General features: G+C 48.9%; 1 protein-coding gene across 1 annotated transcript in view; it reads right to left on the bottom strand.

Annotated features, from left to right (window-relative positions):
* B3GLCT (beta 3-glucosyltransferase) overlaps positions 1-18,276 on the bottom strand; it is an 83,359-nt gene extending 65,083 nt beyond the window's left edge. The window contains exons 1-3 of the mRNA XM_072976085.1: positions 18,034-18,276; positions 6,020-6,069; positions 794-833 (exon numbers count right to left, since the gene is read on the bottom strand). Coding sequence (XP_072832186.1) covers positions 794-833; positions 6,020-6,069; positions 18,034-18,106 — 163 coding nt within the window. The 5' untranslated portion in view covers positions 18,107-18,276. The remainder of the gene's footprint in view (positions 1-793; positions 834-6,019; positions 6,070-18,033) is intronic.
* Positions 18,277-21,275: the final 2,999 nt, after the last annotated feature.

Raw genomic sequence — 21,275 nt, 5'->3', positions numbered from 1 at the left:
GGAGGGATAACAGAGGGGCTGGGGATTAACAGACACACACGACTATACGTAAACTAGATAAACAACAAGGACCTACTGTACAGCACAGGGAACTATAGTCAATACCTTATAATGGCCTAGAATGAAAAAGAATCTGAAAAGAAAATGTATATATGTATATATATAACTGAATCACTTTGCGTACACCTGAAACCGCCACTGTAAATCAACTACACTTCAATAAAAAATTTTTTTAAAAAGGAGTGCAGGTGAGGGTGTTTACGGGCTGTGAGGGAAGCACGGTGTGTCTGCACAGCAGCAAGGAGCCGCCTCCACCCCAGGGATCTCCGGACGAACTTGACAGAAGAGGTGGTGGTGAGCGGACCGAGGGGAACACACTGTCCGCGGGTCAGCGAGCGGGACACCCGGCTCCAGGCGGAGGAGGGCGTGGGCAAGGCCAGGGCCATCCTTTCCTCCCACTAAGAACAGACCCTGTTTATTCGCCTCTGCAGCCCCCTCAGTGCCCACCTGGTACCAGAATCTGGCCTTACTGGAAACTCAATAAATTGTGGCCAAAGGACTTAAATCCAATATATGAGCTGTAACTTCCAACATGTATGGAATGCCAGTGAGCCAGCCTGAAAAGTGTTCTCCCTGTGCCTTCAACACTGAGCTGGGCCAGAGACAAAGTATCGGGACAACAGTATTTATCCCATACAATCAGAAAGCAAAATTCACTTTACTGGAATATAATTTACCAGAAATACACCTGGATACACACTCTTCAGTTTAAAAAAGAGAAATCATTACTTACCTATATCATTTTTCTTAGATATACCACTTTTCTCCAAATTCTGTATTTTAAATAAAAGAGAAAAAGATCAGTCTCGTCACGTAACAAAACTAGCAATACATCTATGTATAAATAGATATGTATGGTACATGTTAACATTTGCAGGGGAGACACTGAAAATGAGAGCTTAGAAAGGCTTCCCTAAAGAAACAGACCAAAATTAAAGGAGAAAAGGCAGCAACGATGCACTTCTGTATCACAACGTAAGGTTCTGATGGGGCCTCTCTTCTGTGATCTTGGGCAAGTCACTGAATTGAGCTGAGGCTCCTTCCTCCAGTGTAAATGGCTCACAGTGTTTGGGGGAGGGTTGGCTTAAAAACCCCGTAAACGCCAAGCACGGCAGACACATCAGAGGTCGCGCCAGCCCTGGCTGCGTGGTCCTCGTGGGGCTCCGCTCACTACTGTGTTTCCCATCTTGGAGGCTCAGACATGCCGTCCTCGAGAATGTTACTGTGATGCCGTCTCCTACCTGAGAAGCGGCCCTGGGAGCCAGAGCAGGGCCCCAGAGGTGGTCAGCCCGGGGTGAACGAGATCTCACCAGCACAGAGGCGCGTGTCTTAGAGCTGCAGAGCTCCAGGCACAGAAACCCGGATGTGGGCACAGGAACCCCGATCCTGATCCCGGGTAAGTCGAGGGAGGGGCTCTTCAGGGACCCCTCCGACAAAGCACACAGTGTCAGCGTGGAATCTGCCACTTGCATTGTCTTCTCTGGCAGAGAGATTTTCTCTCTAATTGCCCCCTTCCATTTTCAACCACCATACGCTATAATTACGACAATTGGATGGTGGCAAATATCCTCCAGTTTTCCGCACAGACTGCAACAAGAAATGCAGTTGTGAGCCTCTATCAACAAAACTGGAACAGCTTAAAAGCCAAGACGCAGCTGCAGAGACACGTCCTCTAAGGATGCCAGCAGGGCTGTGCCAACGGCGTGCAGAGAGAAACACAGCGCAGTGGCCACCTTTGGTGGCATTTTCTGAAGTTATCTTTATCTCAAGAACAGAAATACCACCGGGTCAAGAGGGACCTCACAGTCGCGTCCTGATCTCCACCTCAGGATCAAGTGACCCTACTTAACCCAGATAAAAACACACACTTTTTGGAAGAGCCACTAAAAAAGACTGAACAGCCCAAGCCACCTGTCCACGTGACCTGAAGCAAAGCCAAGCTGTCACCGAAGTGAGCACGTGGGGACTGACTGCCGCTCTAGCCGGGGAAGGTGCCCTCGGTGTCCCCGTCAGCCTGCAGCAGAGAGGCCATGGCTTTGGTGGCCACCAGATGAGGATCGTGGAAAACTGGAAATTTTAGATCTAAAAATAGTCCTGGAATGGATTTTTAAAATGTGGTCCCTCCATACAGTGGTATATTATTCAGCCTGAAATAGGAAGGAAATTCTGATACATGCAACACCATGGATGAACCTGGAAGACGTTATGCTCAGTGAAAGAAGCCAGTTATAAAATGACAGACACTGTATGACTCCACTTAAGTGACAGCCTAGAGTCACCAAATTCCTAGAGAGAAAGCAGGATGGTGCAGGCCGGGGCTGGGGGAGGGGAAGGGAGAGTTGCGGTTTAACGGAGACAGAGCTTCAGTCTCGTGGGGTGAAAAGTGTTCTGGAGACTGCTTGCTCAACAGTATGAATATACTTAACGGTACTGAATTGTGCACTTAAAAATGGCTAAAATGGTCAATTTTATGTTATGTATATTTTACAATTTTTAAAAATAGCATGGGAGATGATTCAATCCAACACTCGCCTTTTGCAAATAAGACAAGGGAGGCTCAGAAAAGATACAGGATTTGCCCAGTGTCCACGAGTCACTCCGGCCACAGAAGCAGGATTAAAATCCAGGTCTGTGAGCCTTCCGGGGTTCCTTCCTTACACTGCTGGACGTTGCATGCCCAGTGCTACTGCAGAGGCCTGCTTCGGACGACATGCCTCATTAGATGGAAACGTACTTGGAGAGTAAGCTCAAAGTAACACCTGCCACAAAAGTCACCTTCACCCAGAAGCTGAATATAAAAAAAACCCTGAACTCAACGCGTCCAGACTAACTTAAGCTTAGAACAGGAACCGGACTTTCTACCACATGCCTTTGTGAAAACAAAGACGATCAACCGAAATGACATGGCTGTCTGTTTGTTATTAAGCACTGCGGCTCCGACTGCCTGACACAATTTTGAGCTAGGAAATGATTAGCCATTTCAAACGGCTCAATTTGTAAACTGTAAAAATGAAACATCCAAGGAACAGCTGCATTAGGTGAATTGAAACAGAACCAAAAATGGTCTTCAGTAATCTCCCCTTTGAGAAAGAAAATTAGACCAAATGAACGAATTGACAGAACATTTTAAATTGTCTCCAGCTTCCCTTGTGAAAAGGTTTAGTTCTTCCTAAAGAAGACAGAAACACATGGTTTGTTTTATTATCTCTGCTTCCCCATGTTTCTGACACAATCAATATCAATCAAAATGTGCTCTGTCAAAGGTTTCTAAGTCAATGGAATTGCTACTCAGAGAGGAGAGAGACAGATGTGCTACAAGTGCAGCTCCCCACAGACAGCTCCCACCCTCACTGGGAACAGACAGGTCCAAGCCACCCTTCCGTGCAGGTTTTATTTTTAAGGCACAATAGAGTTGAACACTTGCAATCCGTACATGTGATGCCCAGTGTGTACATCCTTCACCAAAAGAAGATAAAACAAGCTCAGAAGAATTTGCTATGAAATGTTTTAAGAAGAAAGAGAGGTAAAATGGCATCTTCTACCAGGTTGCAAACAGCCCCCTGCCCCGCCCCCCGCCCACATTTTGGATGAAATGAACTCATCAGACGCGTCCGCCAGCGCACTCAGCTGCAAGCTGGTCCCGTGTTCTAATTCTGCCTCCACCACTCACTAGCTCAGGCCTCAGGTTCGGGAAAACTGGAATCATAATTACAAGACCTACTGCACAGGGTTGCTGTGAAGGTTCAGTTAGACAGTATCATGTCTGCCCAAAGCAAATGCTCAATCGTGTGCTCCTGCTCCCTTTAAACAGTCATCCGCATCACCCGTGTCACGTGAGGCCCGCGACCGCCACGGAAGAAACTTAACTGATAGAAGTAGTAAGGTCTATGGCTCCTCTTTTCACTTTGATTTATGTAGGTTCCTCCCAAAACTGCATAAGACACTTCTTGTTGTCATATCTAGTAGACATTTAAATAGGGACCCGCACTGCTCTAAGTGGTGGACACACAACACAACACACACACACACTTAATCTGCAAAAGAGCTTTCTGAGGGAGGTCCCATCACCTCATCGTCCAGACGGACGAGGAGGCTGAGCACAGCGAGGTTCTGGGACTCCTGCAGGGGGTCAGAGTCGGGAAGGGCTGTGAACACCGCCGCCTGGCCCCAGGGTTCAGCTCTCAGCCTACGTCACTCAGGACCCAGTAACTCAAGCTACCACAGGGTGTGAGGCCAGGCAAACCTGCAGGCTGAGGACAGGTATGGGGCTTGGCTGAGGCAGCACCCAGAGCCTGAGCGCCAGCCTGAGAGGGCAGGCTCCCCTGAAAGCCCGGGCAGCTCAGAATCTGGGCAGTCCCAGGGCCAGGTGCCCAGAAGAGGAGCCTGGCCCAGAGCTCAGGCCCCAGGCAGGACGGCAGGGCACGGGCAGCTCTCAGGATTTGGGCGCAAAGCCACCAGAGGCCAACCAGCGTGTCTGACCACTGTCTGGGGAAGGACCTGCCCTGGGCAGGGCTGCCCGAGTTCTGGAGAACTCCAGACTGCACAGATGTTGGACAACACTGGACAAACCGCTTCTTCATCGCCCAGTCTTGGGATGGGCTACAGGGGACACTTCATCACTGCCTCTCCTCATGGGCTGAATGGCTTGTTGGTTCTGTGACCTAAGCACAGATGGGGTTAATGACATTTTTCAAGGGCTTTAATATCTGTGTGTGAAAAATGACACTAAGATACAGGACTCACCTTACCTACCTCTATTTATATTTATATATGTATTTGAGGCAAAGAATATATGTATTTCTTCTTTTGAAAAGATTATTTAAAACCTATATTTGAAAGTAGGTGCTCTAATTTCTAAATTCACCACACAAAATATTAATTCCCCATTAATAACCCTAAATTCATTATAAATGAGCCTCATTATTGCCAAATACACACACACACACACACACACACACACACACACACAGCTATGTACTATAAAATCACAGTGTGAAAAATTCAAGTATTTGGAAAATTTGGATTCTGACTTCACCTTTCGACCTCAATCAAATTACTTAACTTCTCTGAGGGTAAATGTTTTCTGCTATATGTGGGAATATCTGCTTTGCTTAGCAATAACACGATCATTCAGAAAATCAAATTAAATGAAATGTCTGAAAAGGCTTCATTAACCAACCACAAAGACTCTTAAAGCCGTAAGGAATTATTATCATCATTTCCCTAGCGCAGGAATCCCACGGTGTAGTTAGAACAGATCACACTCTGCTGAAAAAAGAAACATTCCATTTAAAAATGCTTTTATACCAATTATGTGGGAAAAAATACAGTCAACTGAGCCTTAATTAATATGACAGAAAACAGCTCATATGTTTAAAATATTGTTTCTCTTTCTCATGTGCCAAACTGATCTAATGCAACCCCAAATGGCAAAATTTAGACGCAGTTCTTGAATGCAACCAATGATCAAGAAGGGACAGCTCTGAGATTTGGGTAAGTGTTGTCCCCTCTCCGTCGGTCCCCAGGTCTCAGTTTCTGGTTCTGACTGTGCAAGGAGCCTGACAGCCACCTTTAGGGGTCTCCAGGCCGGTTCCCAGGATGTCCTCTCAACATGGTGCCACCTTCAAGGTGAGGAACAGCCCAAGGTTAAGTTGTGAAAGACTGGAGAAGACTATGGTATCCAGGCAAGACTGCTAAAATGTCTAGCTCCATACCAAAGCACCTTTTCTCTGAAAATGGAATTGAAAGCCTAGTGGATCTGCCTTAACTATTAAAGGGCTTTTTTAAGCAAGCCTATTTGTGGATTGCTGCCGTGGATTCAAAATCTACATTGACCAATGATTCATTTAAAAAAAAGAAATCTGGTAACTATGGAAACATGAAATCATTGCCGCTCCCATTAAAGAAAATACAAACAAATCTCACATAGGAAGAATGGATTTGATCATTAGACTTGTACCTTAGACTGCTTGACCTCTTTCTTTATATCTTCAGAAACCAAAGCAAAAGCTGGAAAAAAACAAAAAGAAAGAAACATTTCTACATTAAAATTAACAATTAAGATTCATTCTCACATTAAACGGTTTTCCTTAAAATGAGGAAAAAAAATACTTTAACAAGATTCGTTTTGCTCATTTTTGAAAGCAGTGGCACTGCTGCAAGCTGGTGCCCAGGCCGCCTTTACCTCCGGACCTAAGATTATCCATCAGTGTGAGGCCAACATGCTTGGGCTACCAAGCTAAGGAAAATGGACAGCAAAGGAATTATCTATAATTATAAACCACAGGACAGACGCATACAAACATACGACTTCTCAGAAACCTTGATTCTGGTACCTTCTTAAGCAAAGAGGAATTCCTGAGAATCCGGCAAGAAGAAGCACAGATTCCCACCCTCTCATTCGTGCCAGAGCCTGGCGGGCAACAGAGCTAAACCTGGGGCAAGTTTTCCACCTCGGGGGTTGTGGGTGCGGGGTCTGCAGTGCGGTGCAGATACTGCTCCCAGCTCGCAGGGGAGAGATAAGAGATCCCTACTAAAGCCACAGGGCCAGGGGAGCCGGAGGAGTTAGGACCATCCCCTGCTCAGAATGATTTCATGTTTTGAGTCGGAGCCCATAAACAGGCAAAAACATCCCTAGAGACAAAACTAGGCTCTACATTAAAAATAATAATAATAACCTGATGGTAACATTTTGAAAATATAAAGCAAAATGATAAATGAAACAGGAAGGGTAACCAGACCAAAAAAAAAAAAAAAAAAGCTTAATTTTACAGTGCATTTCCCCTGAAGGGCTAAAAGGAAAGCGTTTCAGAGTTTGCTTTCTCCAGTTAGTGTTCCCAGGAGAAGACGTGCAATGCCTTAGAGCAAAAAGGTGCTGAAAGGGCTGGACAGGTGATTCCGGCAGTGGTAACACAGCAGAGGGAGCGTCAGTGCCGGGGCTCCCAGGGAACAGAGGAGGAGACGGCCCCCGCCTCAAGTTCCCTCTCCATTAACATCTGCTCGAAGGAAATAACCTAAAACAGAGTCACACTAAGAAGCAAATGACTAACAAGGGTGAATCAATTCCACTTCCAGGATGATATTTCGGAAGGCGGGTAAAATCCAAACGGAAGCCGAATGAGCCTCTATGTGAACCTCGATCCCAGCAGGTGCTGCACGAGGCTCCCTGAGTGAATCCCCACCGCCACACTCCGACCCTCTGCTCTGCTTTATGTTCCTTCAGAGCACCTCCTGCTGCTGACACAATACACGTTCACGTGTTTATTGCTTATCTTAGTTTAGCGCAAGCTCCGTGAAGGCAGGAGTGTGGTTTTATTTACTGGTTGCCCCCAAATCAGAAGCAGCTCAATAAACATTTATTGAATGAATGAATGAATGGAGTGAGCTCGTCTCCAATCCATCACTGAAGGGCTGTCCCCTCCTTACACTCAACATCGCCAACCCAGTAGACTGAAGTTTAGCACCCCACTCAGTTTATGTTCACTAGGATCTGATCTGCTTTCTCACTTTTTACACACACGTGCATGCATAGCACACACACACACACCCCAAGGCAAATGCAAAGTCCAATCATTTACCAAGTCCCAAGAAGAGAGGACGGATTTAACTTCAAACATCATTTAAATTCTCCTTCTGGGTATTTAATCTTTCGATATTGTTTTATTTATCTCCAAGCTAGTGTGCACATTTAAAACCCTCAACAAGATCTTAAAAGTAGAATTATTAATAAACATCATATAGGGAGGTTGCAGCATGTTAACACTGATCAGCACTACAGAATTCCAGAAAACAGAACATTCCAATAACTTGCAGGATCTAAAAACTGTGGTCAATCTAATATAGGACTTGAGACTCAAAAGTCTATCTGCCCCAACCCACCACTGCCTAATTCCAAACATGGACAGTCAAAGCTCTCTGGGTTAGAATTTCCTCCTTTATCAAGAAAAATAACCCTCCCAATTTAATATGTTCAGTGACTTATCAGCTAATACCCAGCATTTACTCTTAACCTCACTTTTTGGCAAGATCAGTTGGCCATGTGAAAAATAAAAGTATGTCCACACAAAAGCCCCAGGCCCTTCCAAACAGAGGCTCTATACTGAAGGAAGGTGTCTTTAGCTGGTATTAGTTCTAAGTACTACAAATGCATCAGCTTTCAAAAATAAGCAGCTAATATTATTTGACAGTGTTACTGTGTAAAGCAGGAACTACACAGAGGGAAGATGTTTCCCACAAGTCAAGTAAATTCCACAAACCCCGCTGTCTGCATGGAACAGAGACACCGTACTCTTATTCAGACAAGGCTTAAGGGAAATCAGATTTTAGTTGTCTCCAAAAATAAACTTGCCTAGAGTTTAAATATCCTTTAAAAAAAAAAGAAATAAAATTTATTTCTCCCCATCATTCTGCTGTGAAATTAAGACCTTTTCCCCGTGAGAGAAATAAATTATATAAAATGTAAAGCAATAACATAAAAAAGCCATCAGAGGTCCTTTCAAGCATAAGAGCAAATCATAATATGGCAAGACAATTCCCATTAGATGAATATCTAAAAAAATACTAGTTGGTTTTAGCTCTGTATTTCCATAATCTAAATAAAACAAAATAAATCATCAAGGAACCAAGTGCATTTTGAACAATATGCTATACTATTGACAAATCCAATCCTTTGGGGGAGGGGCGGGCCGAAGGGTGATAATTAGGTTTCTTTCTTTATTTCTGGAGGAGGTACTGGGGATTGAACCTGGCACCTCGTGCATGCTAAGCATGCGCTCTACCACTTGAGCTATACCCTCTCTACCCTGATAAATTCAACCTTAAAATAATGAATCATTTACAGAACTCCTACCAACAAAATCCCAGCTTTTGCAGTTCGTGGAAATGAAGGCAAAATGGTGCATTATAGTAGAAGAGGAAAGTGAGAAAAATCAGCAAGTAAAGTAAGAAATTACATGTCACCTTCAACAGCCCTAACAAGAGCACAGCACGGACATTTCACCCAGCAGGAGGGAGGGAGGCCGGAGAGGGAGTGAGACCTGCCCCCCGCCACGGGGAGGGGCCACCTGGGGCTCAGGGTGTACTGTATGACTTGCTATTAATTTCTAGATTCAGTGGGGGGAAAAATATTCTTGAAAGCTTGGCCTTAATGTGCAGTTGGAGAAATATTCCAAGGTAAATCAGCTCTTATATGCCAAACTGCTGTTTAAAAGTAATTTCCCCTTTTCTATTTTCAACATGAATCCCTGTGAATTGCTACAGGGAATTATATTTAAAGTGCAAATCAGAGCAGACAATAGAAATAAGACTCTTCTCATGATAAGTTTAAGTAATTCAAGCCAACTAATGTGTTAGCACATCTATCCTGAAAGATAAATCAAATTTTACAGCTAACCTGGGCCCAAGATTTATCGACCAGCCCAAGCCCTGGAGTGTGAGAAAACAGGAGAGAAATTAATTGCAATGCATTTAAGCAGCACTAATCAGCTGTCTTCTGTTCCGGGGAGGGACCAGGGACCGGCCCAGGCAGGAAAGGTGACTGATTCTCCTGTTTTATTCCTCCCAAACTCCTCCAGTAACATCTATCATAGAAACTGAATTAAATACCAAAAAACAAAACCAGTAAGACGCTAAATAACCCCCCAGGGGGTGCCGCCAGGGCTGAGTGAGATGAGGCAGCAAGTGCTCCGAGAGGGCTCAGCGGATACCAAAGGCTCAGGAGGGGGTCGCGGAGATGCTGGTGGAGCAAACCAGCCGTCACCGTGGGTCGGGCGGGCGTGTGTCCCGCACACAGGCCGGGAGGAGGAAGCAGAGGGAGGGCAGCCCTGCCATCCAGGACAGAGCTCACAGCACCCGGGAGCCTGCGGCCAGTGCCCCCCCCCAGGCTCAGGGCTCTTCCCGGGCACAGTGGGAGGGAGCACCTGGGGCCCGGGTTCTTTGCTGTGACCTACTTTCCTTAACAGGTCCCCCCCACCTCCCACGGCCTGCACAGCTCCTCCCCAGCAGCTCCTGCTCCCTGGAGCTTCCAGGTTTAATTCCAGGTCCTCCGAAGGGGCCTTAAGCTCCAGGATGCATAGCCTGCAGCCAATTTACTTGGTTCCAAAGACCTGCTTTGAAGATAATCCCTGGCAGCAGAGGGAACAGAAACAAACATGCTGGCCCAGTGACAGGCCTTCCCTTGTCCTCCTCGGACAAATCCACTGTCCCCAGAGCTGCAGTCATGAAGGAGGGGAGATGCCACTCAACCACGGATGGAGGGCACTTCAGTTCGCAGGGCTGAGAACAGAAGGACAGACCAGCTCAGGCGGCTGAGGAGCTAATGGTTGAGCCCCTGTAACAGGCCCAGGATGGGGCCTGGCACATGCGAGGGGCTCTGGGTGTGAGCAGCAATTGTCATTACTTTTATTAATTTATACTTTCGTTTTGTTCAACAGAAAATCAAAGAGCGGCTGCATGTGATATGTGCCCTGCATTCGGCTAGGAGCCGGGCAGACGATGAATGAGCAACTCCCCAAGGAGCTAATGGTCTAACTTGCCAAGCCCCTCAGTCAGCAACCAAGTGCCGACGGGCGCCCTCTGAAGGCAGCCGTTCTAAAGGCACCACCGAGGGAGCCCCCGCGGGGAGAGAGGGCATCGCACTGGCAGGGCAGCGGGGAAGCGAGGCCGCCAGAGCGCGGGGCGCTGCCTGCAGCAAGCTCGCCTCGGTGCTCGGGGACGTAAACCCCAGGCAGCAGAGACTTCAAGTGCAAGAGGAGAAGGCCTGGAAACAGGCTTCTGCACACAAAGCACATTAAACAGTCCGGTGTGACCTGGGCAGGGACACCTGGGGGTGTGCCCGGAGCAGGGACACCTGGGGGTGTGACCTGGGCACGGACACCTGGGGGGTGTGACCTGGGCAGGGACACCTGGGGGTGTGACCTGAGCAGGGACACCTGGGGGTGTGCCCAGAGCAGGGACACCTGGGGGGTGTGACCTGGGCAGGGACACCTGGGGGGTGTGACCTGAGCAGGGACACCTGGGGGTGTGCCCAGAGCAGGGACACCTGGGGGGTGTGACCTGGGCAGGGACACCTGGGGTCTGTGATCTAGGCAGGGACACCTGGAGGGTGTGACCTGGGCAGGGACACCTGGAGGGGGGTGACCTGGGCACGGACCATATATTTTAGGAAGGAAAAGATCTTTTGCTTCTTTGATTCATATCTCATTTAAACAGAAGATATGAAAACCCATGTCAGTCAGGGTCTGAAAACTAGAAAATTCCAACTCAGAGTTTTGAGAGAAATGCACATGTTCCAGAGGCTGAGCCGTGGGTAAGGGGCAGAGGAGTCCTGGCCGCACAGCCTACTCCCCAGCACGCTGAGGAGCTCCGAGAGGCACTCACTCAGACACCAGGAAAGCTGCGCTCCACACAAGGCCTTTACGTTGCTAACGCATATTCAGCAGCTAGCTGTCTGGCTAATCTGTAAGAGCACACTTCTGCTTGACTCTTGGGTAACTTAATTTTGTAAGACAGAGTGGGTCCTAAAAAGCACCCCTGTCAGTGCCACTGAATCCATGGTGCCCACAGTCTGAGATGTGCCAATGCCTTCAAGAGCTTACTTGTCTATTGTCCAAAAATCTTTGCTCTAACAACCCACTGCTTTAGCTTTTGAGACTCATGCAGTCCCTCCAGTAGCATCTGTAAATCTGCTAAACGATGCTGGAATCAGAAAGAGACTTCTCAGTCTGAATTCTGGGGTTTCTGGTTCCTTCCCAAAGGAGACAAAACACCTGATTGCTGAGTGTCAGGCCTCCATTCCACACTTTGCTCTCCCGAAAACAGCGCCTTACTCAATTTAAAGACCAAGCAACCGGCAATCATCTTTACCTTCTACAGATGAGCAGGGAATCGTCAGTCATCGGCCCCGCTGACCCCAGGCAAGGGCAGCCCACGCAGGGCTCTGCACCTGCCGGCACATACAACTCATGTGGCGCCTTTTTAAAAATGCAAATCCACAGGCCTCATCACCCACCTCTTGAATCAGAAAAATCTGGAGCCTGAACCCGGGAATCTGCATTTTAACAAAGGGGCCTCTTTAAGACCCTGAGGTGTTTCCGTGTGTGAAGTCTGACGCACACTGGGATGGACAGAAAGCAAGACTCAGGCAGACGGGATGGGCTTTTCTCACCATTTATCTTCCTTTGCCTCCTTCATCTCATAAACGAAGAACAGGCCCCTGCATATCCACCCTCAAGGGTCCGGAGAAGATAAATTCAGCGTGCTGTGTAAGAAGCCTTGAGCTTCTTGTGGGAAGCAATGATGTGAACCAAAACATATCACCTTTGCAGATCATAAAAGACTCCTTTAGGAGTGAAAGTCGGTCGTATCCCCAGGAGAGACTGGCATTGCTGTGCTTGAGATGCATTCCAAACCGAATTTGATGACACTTTAACTCTTTTTTGTGTGTGTGTCTAGCCTGCAGCTCTACACTGTATGAGTTTTACAGATAAAGACTGTTTATTTCCCCAACATCTACCAAATTTCAGAGCACAGACATTTTGAGTAAAAGCTTAAATAAGTTTATTTTGTCAATCTCTTCTTAAAAAACAACAACAACAACAAACTCAAATTGCCCCCAGATCTCTCTCCAGCCAACCTCTCCTCTGAGCTCTAGACCCACAGCTCTAACTCCCCACCAGACAGGGCACCTGAGCATCTTGCATGTACCCCAAACTCAACTTGTCCAAACTCAGCTCATCATCTGCACCTCCCCCTAAAATTAAAAGTAAATTTTAGAAAACTTTGAGTACTTAATGCCACAACTGTACACTTAAAAATGGCTGAAGTGATACATTTTATGTTGTATATATTTAATTACAATTAAGATTTTTTCTTGCAGTTGAATCTGGTCCTTCTCCATCAATGCCTGTATCAGTAAATAACACCTCTTCACCAACAGCTCAGAACAAAAACCAAGACTCATCCTTGAGCTTTCCTCCCAGCCCGCTGGACCAGTCACCACCACACCTCAGAGACTCTTAATCAGGTCCCCTGGGGTTGGCTCTGGCAGCCTCCTCACTGGTCCCCTATGTCCACACTGGCCCCCTCCCATCGTCCCTGTCCTAGGGGACAACCAGCGTGAGCTTCTTAAAATGCAAGTCAAATCATGTCACTCCCCTATGACAGCCCTTCAATAGCTCTGACTGTTCTAAGGTCAAAGTCCCAAATCCCTACCCTGGTCTGCAGGGCCCCTAATGACCCCCACCCCCCCTCCAGCCCCATCCTTTTTCCACAGAATTCCTCCAGCCAGAGCTCTTTCCTCCGCTTACCTGATCTCTGCTTCCCCTTCGGGTCTGAGCTCCGATGTCCCTTCCTTGAGTCCCTGCTCTGAGTTTCCTCAGCCCCGCACTACTGGCAGCTTGGACCAGATAGTTGATTCTTCGGGAGGCGGGGGTTGTCCTATGCGTTGTAGGACACTCAGCAGCGCTCCCTGCCCAACCATCCTGTGTGACAGACACCAAGTCTCTAGGCATCCACAGGTGTTCCCAGGCGGGGCAAGATGACTGTTGAGAACCACGGGCCCCATACTCCAGGCTAAAGCTGTTAACGTCCCCGCAGGCCCCAGACTCCAGGATAAAGCCACATACGTCCCCGCAGCCCCCTCACTGCACCGAGCAGGCTGCAGCCAGCATTTCTGGTGAAGTTAGTGTTTAATGTCACCTTCCCTGCAAGCTTCACAAAGGTAGACACATACTAGTTCTGGCTGCCTGCAACATCCCAATGCTGGATGTAGACTAGCTACTCTACCCTCTTTGAATAAATGAAACAAACTTGGAGCTGGTTTTTGCTTTTAATACTACTCTTAAGTTAACATTTTCTAGTAGTTCAAGTCCACACCCACACTGCATCCGGTGTCTTTGGGAGTGGCTTAGTGAACAGATCCTCTGAAACACGGTACTAAAGGAGACTCTCAATCAGTCACGGGTCTCAGGAACCCCAGACACGCACCGTAACTTTTCCTTTACATTCACGAAAATGGAAATCACACCCCTGTATATTGTTCTTCAGCAGCAATCTGCTCAGCACCCCAGATGGATACACGTAACGGCTACAAGGAGGAGAACGCAGAACGTCTGCAAACTAGGCCTGCTTTATGTGTTTGTAGCAGAAAGCGAGAAACCTGGCCCTCAGTGGTCCCAGCGACCTCAGTAAGATGACTGACGCAGGTCCTGGGCCCACAAGGGCCCACAAGGTTCGCCTCAGCAAAGCTGACGGGAAGGTCGGGACACACCCTCCCCGCCCCCTCCTCATGTGGGACAGATGCCCTTCCTCCCTCGCCTTCCACCACCCCCAGCCCTCCCCGCCCCCTCCCCGGAGCCTGACTGCGGGCCACAGGCAAACTCCCTTGGGCCCAGTCCATGGCCGAGGGGGCCATGCCGGTCTGGGGGGCCTGGGCTATCTGGACGGCAGAGAATTCATCCAGACAACTGAAATCCATGCCGGTGATGTCTGAGCACCGCTGAAGAAACAGAAGGAGGGCTTCAAAATAAAAATTAAAAAAAAAAAAACCAACAACAAGATAACCTGGAGCCAGGTGTGACTCTCAGGGTCCTAAAATGTCTGACTCACTGCAATGAAAAGAATCTGAGCAAGACCTGGCTCGGAATGAAAAACCATCCCTAATTTTGGCAGGTGCTAAGACTTCACAATCCTGACTCATACAGAGTAGAAACAGGGACGAGAAAGATAAATGTTAACATTATTATTTTTACCATTGGTTCAAATGAGCCTCTTCCCAGATGTGTCCATTAGAATTAGGTTTGGTTGCATGTAATTTAAAAACCCTAACAACCGAGGCTTTAAAAAGACAGGTTTATGTTTTTATCGCATGCAATACAAGTGTGGTAACAGGCCATCCCAGGCTAGCCTGGTGCTCCACACCCACCTGGCACCCTGCCCCTCTACCGTCTGTACCACTGGCTTCTGTCTTCAAGGTCACCTCGTGGTCACAAGATGGCCACCAAAGCGCCAGCCATCAGATTCACACAATAGGCAATGAGGAGGAGGAGGAAACAATGACAGAAGTTCTGCATCTCAACTGGGTCAGCCACCAAGAGATCCACCCAAAAATCTCTACAGATAGCTCACAGGCTACACCTGCTTGCAAGGACCACTGAAAAATGTTTTCTCACTGGACACACAGCCACCCCCCCACCACCCTTCCCCTCACCCCCTGTATTATTAGTCTGCTAGGGCTGCCGGAATAGAAGCCACGGTGAGGCTTAAACAACAGAAATGTATTTCCCACAGTCCTAGAAGCCAGGAGTTCAAAATCAAGGTACCAGCAGGGCTGGTTTCTGCTGAGAACTCTCCCCTTGGCTTACAGATGGCCGTTTTCTCTCTGTCCTCACACAGCCTTTTCTTTGTTTGCAAGCATTCCTGGTACCTCTTCCTTTTCTGATAAGGACACGGGTCCTACTGGATTAGGGCCCCACCCTTAAGACCTCATTTAACCTTCATTACCTCCTTAAAGGCACATCTCCAAACAGTCATACTGTGGATTAAGGCTTCAACACGTGCATTTGCAGGACACAATTCAGTCCGTAACACTGCTGATTATCTAAGAGGTTTTTCGGTCAGGAAAAGAAGGAACTAGGGGCTTGAGGGTAGCAGACAGCAAACTCTGCTACAATAGAATCAGTTAAAACTGTAAGAGATGTCGAAGTTCTAGTATTTTTATCTAGTCTATGCCTCCTGTTTTATATGAGAAAATTGAGGCTCAAAGAAAGCAAAGAGGAGCCACACAGTGGGTGACCTGGAAGCATGAATAAATCTTCTGATTCTAGTGCTGGCTTCAGACTTTAGAACTGAAGTTACAGTGAATTTTGTTTATATAATCATATGGGTTTAAAATAAATGTTCTATTGACTTTAAAAGCTCAAATGAATATACTACAGTTTGTGGGACGCTATATACAGTCAGGCCACCCTTACAAGGGAATTTAAGGTATTTTTACACTGTCAGGATTGTTCACATGCCTTAGAACTCCTATCGCATTCTCTATTTCAGAAAGATTCCAAAATCCTGATTTGAAGATATAGAGAGTGGGTACCACATCTTTTAATTTCTTGGTGCCTTTCTGCAACATTAAAGCAGATCTCAATAGAAGGAACTCATGGTTTACCTCTGACCTCGAAGACCTGTCTGTACCAACACATGAAAACCACTTCATAAATCCAAATGTCTCACAGGGACCTTTTAATAGGTTTTATGTCTTATTTGTTGTGCCTACCTGACAACTTCACAAGCCTGAGACATCTCCAAAAACCGGAGGGCATCTTAGTTCATTCTGAACGAACTTTAATGTATTATCAAGTTTGGACAATGCAGACATCCCCATAAGCACAGTGAAAAACAGATACACATAGCAACACAAGTGTGCACTTGAGCCAGTACAGTGAATATGTTATATACAAACATTGTGTTCCCACTACAGCATTTGTAAAGTGCAGTGCTATAAATAAAATGCCAATTTCAGCTACCACCCACCCCATTTGGTGACATGCAAAAACGCCCAGGGAGCCAGCCAACTGATGCAGCCAGGAGTCACCTAGTCCGCGTCCCACCCCTTCAGTCCCCCCTTCCCCCAGGGCTGCCTCCTCAGCAACGCACTCTCTTCCACCAAAGCAGATTCTGGCCAAGTTCAGTTGCTCCCCACCGTCAATTACAGCCTTCTCCGCCCAAGGTGCCCAAACATTTTTAATTACATTGTTACTTACTTAATCATGCGTGTGAACACTTACCAATTAGTCTCACTCACTTTTTCCACACTTACTGAGCACCTATAGACACGCCAGGGTACACAAACAAGGTCCTTATTCGGAGAGTTTTAAGTCCAAATGAAAACGGCTAGAAAGGTTCTGGTGGGCTACCAAAACAGCAGTGTGCAATGACGCTACGTCTTTTCCTAAATTGCACCATTCTGCCATTTCTAAAAATCTGAAATAACTGCCTCTTAACGGGCTGGAAACACAAAAGTCTGGGAAAGAAGACAATACCCCTGAGAACACTGCAAAGGGAATAATTTTCCCCCAAAGCTTTCAAACTTGCACAAATCATGAAAGTCAACTGCAATTTTTTTTAAACTTTTACAACATTATTTTATGATAAAGGGGTAAGCAGGCTCTTGTGAGGCGCATGGGGGGGAGGGAAGGGGCATTACAGCTGCAGCAGACAAGCACTGTTGCAGAGTGTTCTCGGATTTCCCCCCCATGAAGACGCAAGATTCGGGAAGGCTTCCCCGCTGCCTGCCCCACGCCACGACCGACACACGGAGGCCCAGCCGGGCACCCGGTCCCCACTTCCTGGTCCAGGAATCGGTGGAAGGGGCTGGTGCCCAGTGGGCATCTCAGCCTTGGGAGCCCGGGCAGGACCGTCAGACCCCGCAGGGAGCCCCGGAGGGGCGCGCGGGCAGGGCGGGAGGGGCGGGGCGGGGGCCCGGGCCGCGGAGCCCGCCCGCCTCCAGCCTCTGCGCCAGCGCGGGGCGCGCGGGGCGCGGGCGGAAGGCATGGGGGGCGGGCCCGCGGCCGCCGCTTCCCTCCGTTCAAAGTTTCTCGCAGTTGCACATTCACTCCGCGCTTCCTGTGGGGGTGGGCGCCGCGCCCTCGCGGCCCGGCCGGCCGCCCGCCCGCTCCTGGCGGAAGGAGGCGGGAAGATGCGAGGCGGGCCGGGGCGGCGACGGGACTCCGCGCGCCGAAAGGGGCCATGGAGGTGCGCCCCGGGGTCCCAGGTTCGGGGGAGCGGGGGGGGGGTCCCGTCCTGGCGCCGCGAGAGGGCGCTGCTGCCGGCGCAGCGGGGACCGGACGGCGGGGCGCGGGCGCCTGCGGGGCAGGGCTGGGCCGCCCGGCGCCTCCCTCGGCGCGCGGACGCGGGGCGCGGGCGGCTGCGCCCGGGGAGCCCACGCCTCTCCCGTGCGCACCCGGGCTGCCCGCTACTTACCCAGGGAGCAGGTGAGCAGCGAGAGCAGTGCCGGGAGCGCCAGGCGGCGGCCCCGGCGGGCGGGTGGCCGCATCCCGGCGGCGGAGCTGTGCTCCCTGTCCGGGCGCGGGGACGGGAGACGCGCGGGGAGCGGAGCTGCGCCGCTGCCGCCGCCGCCCCAGCCGCCGCGGCTGACCCTTCTCCGCCGGCTCCCCTCCTCCCTCCTCCGGCTCCACCGCGTCGGCTCCCGACGCGCCCTCTGGCGGCCGGTAGCGGGAGCGCTCTTGTGCGCGCTTCCCGCACCCGCTTGGTTGGCGGTTGGGGCTGGGGTCGCCGCCAGGGTGAGGGTAGAGGTGGCCGCTCCAACGCTGGGACAGCGCCCGCCTTCCAGGCGTCTGACCTCTGCTCCCTGCGGCCACTCGTCTCCACTCCTCCCTTTCTTCCTCTCCCTCACCTAGGCCCCATCCTCTCTTCTCGCGTCCTCCTTACTCCGTCACCTCCCCTCCCCGGATCGCCAGCGGTAGGTCAGTGGTGCCCCTTCTTACCCCCAAAGTGAAGGGGTGGGGGCAGCGTGATGGGCGGCAGAGGAAAGGAGGGAGAATCACTTTTCTTCCCTGCTGGTATACCATCTGCTATAAAAAAAATCAATAATTCAACTCTTAATATTGTTGGCACCAGTATTCTACTTTGATGAAGGTGTTTTTAATCAGCTCAACTAATTTACTTAATATTCTCTTTTTAAATGGAATTTGGCCAATGGCTTAGGCCTGGAATTTGGCTTTTAATAGAAGTTTGTGTAAATGTAATTTTGTATAAATGTAATTTTAAGTGTTCACCATAATGGAACACAGAGGGGGTACTTTTATCCAAAAGTCTGATAAAAATTAATTGAATCGGAATGCCGAAAAGTGGAGGGACTGCGGAATCCTCCTTCGGATAGTCCCTCTTGTCCGCATGTGACTGTCCCTCCCGAGCGGGGAAGATGGTACACTGAAGAGAAGGAAGAGCTGCAAACCCCTCCCAGGGTTCTGAACGCCCCCGAGCCTCCCCCGAGCCTCGACTCATTTCTGTCTCCCCGGGGGAAGACAGGACCAAGTGCTCATGCTTACCTGAGTGTAGACCGTGACCTCCTGAAGTCTCATCCATGTTTTCACTGCACTTCACCATATTTCTGGATGCACATTAGGTGCCTTGTGAACACCAGTATCTTCCACATGGACATCCAGTGTTCACCCATTTGCCAAACATTAAATGAAGACCAATGCCAGGCCCTACGGATACCAGTAGGACGTGGGGGAGAGAGGCCGGTGCAGGCTAAACGTTTGCTGTCTTGAGCCTAATAAACATGAACGCTCGCTGAGAGGATTACCCTCACAGCGCCGGGCAGTATGTCCTTGCAACAGCGGCTGCAAGTTTTTAAAAGGAAGTCTAGAGACAATGGGTTTTCTCTCTCTGATTTATATTGACTTCTTGAAACCTGAAACTGATTATTTTGCGTGTTATCCATTTCCCGTGAATGCACATAGGGCCATTTTGTTCCATTCAGCCAAGGCTTATGGCTACATGTCAACAGCATTTTTCTGGGAGGAAGAAGAAGTGTCAGAATCCTCCCCTTTTTTTTTTCAGCGAAGCTTTTCGAATTTGTGGTTGACTGCATTGATCCCTTCTGTCCTTCCTTAAAACCTACCTGCCTGGTGTCGAATTCTAGAAGTTTTCCAATTTCCAAAGCTGTTTAGCTTTCTTCCAAGAAAATAACTCCCCACCTATATTAAACATTAAACCAAGACTTGTTTAAAACAGACACAGAAGCCTGGTAATTAAGCAGCTTGCCTACCAGGTATGTGTTCAGATAGCTACTCCATGTTTGCTAACAAGCAACTCTAGGTGCTTAATCAATGTTTTCATCAGAATTCAGCATGCAGAGCAGAGGTGTGGGAAACGGAGCCCTGCACACAGCAGAGCACACACTCCTAGCCACAAGCCTGGCCCGGCGTCCTCCCTCCCACGGCAGGTGCAGATAAACGGTCACAGAGCTCCATACCTCACGGTTTCTAAAGGATTACCTCTCACTCCAGTTGCATGATAAATGCACTTGCTGGCGGTGCTCCCTCCCAATCACAGGTTGAGAGTTCCTGAAACAAAACATGCCCGTGAGGATACAGATGCTCTTGGTGACACACTCCTTCCCCCCTGCGCCTCTTTGCCACCTGGAACACCAACTGTAAGGGGACACCTTCCAACAGAAACGAATTAATCTCTTGTCCTCTGAGACTGTGATACGAAGGAAGAGCAGGTCACAGCTTTATCTTCCTGGGGCTCACTCACCTGAATTCCGGATGCCACCCCCCAACCTGGCCCCCAAAAGTATGCCATTCCCCTGTGCAGGGGTTCAGCAAGGAGTCATGTCTTTTGAGGGGCCTATTGCACCATAATTAAAACTGACTGGTAATTTTTAAAAGAATTTTCTAAATACTAAAGGAGAACATAAAAAGCTACGCATAAAGCCATGGCTAGCCAAATAATCTAATAAGCTCCAAACAGATGGGTTTTGGATCTCATAATAACTATACTTCAGGCCCAAAAAGCTGGACAGTATTCATTCATTCAGCTGATGGTGAACACCTTCGAGCTGGCCTGCCCGTGACCGGGCTCTGGGGGGGACACAAAGGAGCATGAAACGAGGCACCGGGCGCAAGAGCGCACAGCCCCTTTGGGGAGGTGAAAACGTTCAGAAGGAATGCCACTGCCGTGACGTTATGCTCCAGCACAGGTGGAAACGCTTTGGAACATACCGAGGGAAAAATCAAATCGGGGCCACGGGAATTGGTCAGAAAAGTGGACGTGGCTTTTGTGCAGAGTCTGATCAGGGGAATAGCGAGTTTCTGGGCTGAGAAAAGGAGGAAAGGCGTCCCAGGCAGAGGCACCCAGAGGAGTGTGCTGGGTTGTTGGTGTGGCGGTAGGGACGCGCTTCTTACCCAGCCCTGGCCAGCCGGCTGCCTCTGTCCCATGACTGGGGATCCTGTCCTGACCGGTGAGGACTGAGCAAGGGACAGAGTCCAACCCTCCACTCCCCGACCAGTGTTGAGAAGGCTGTTCTCTTCTAACACAGTGAAGTGGCTTTATGAATTACAAGTGGGCCTTGGGTTATTTTCCAAACCTAAAACCCGGCCTGGGGTCTGACAGTGGATTAGAATGTCTAAAACTGGGTCTCTAGGACTTAAGACCATTGTGATCATCAGACCCACGATCTAACCGTCTGTTAA

The sequence above is a fragment of the Vicugna pacos genome, chromosome 14 (genome assembly GCF_048564905.1).
Source record: "Vicugna pacos chromosome 14, VicPac4, whole genome shotgun sequence".
In the NCBI taxonomy this organism is placed as follows: domain Eukaryota; kingdom Metazoa; phylum Chordata; class Mammalia; order Artiodactyla; family Camelidae; genus Vicugna; species Vicugna pacos.
The sequence above is the reverse complement of the archived record's forward strand: the minus strand, read 5'-3'. Positions and strand labels throughout refer to the sequence as shown.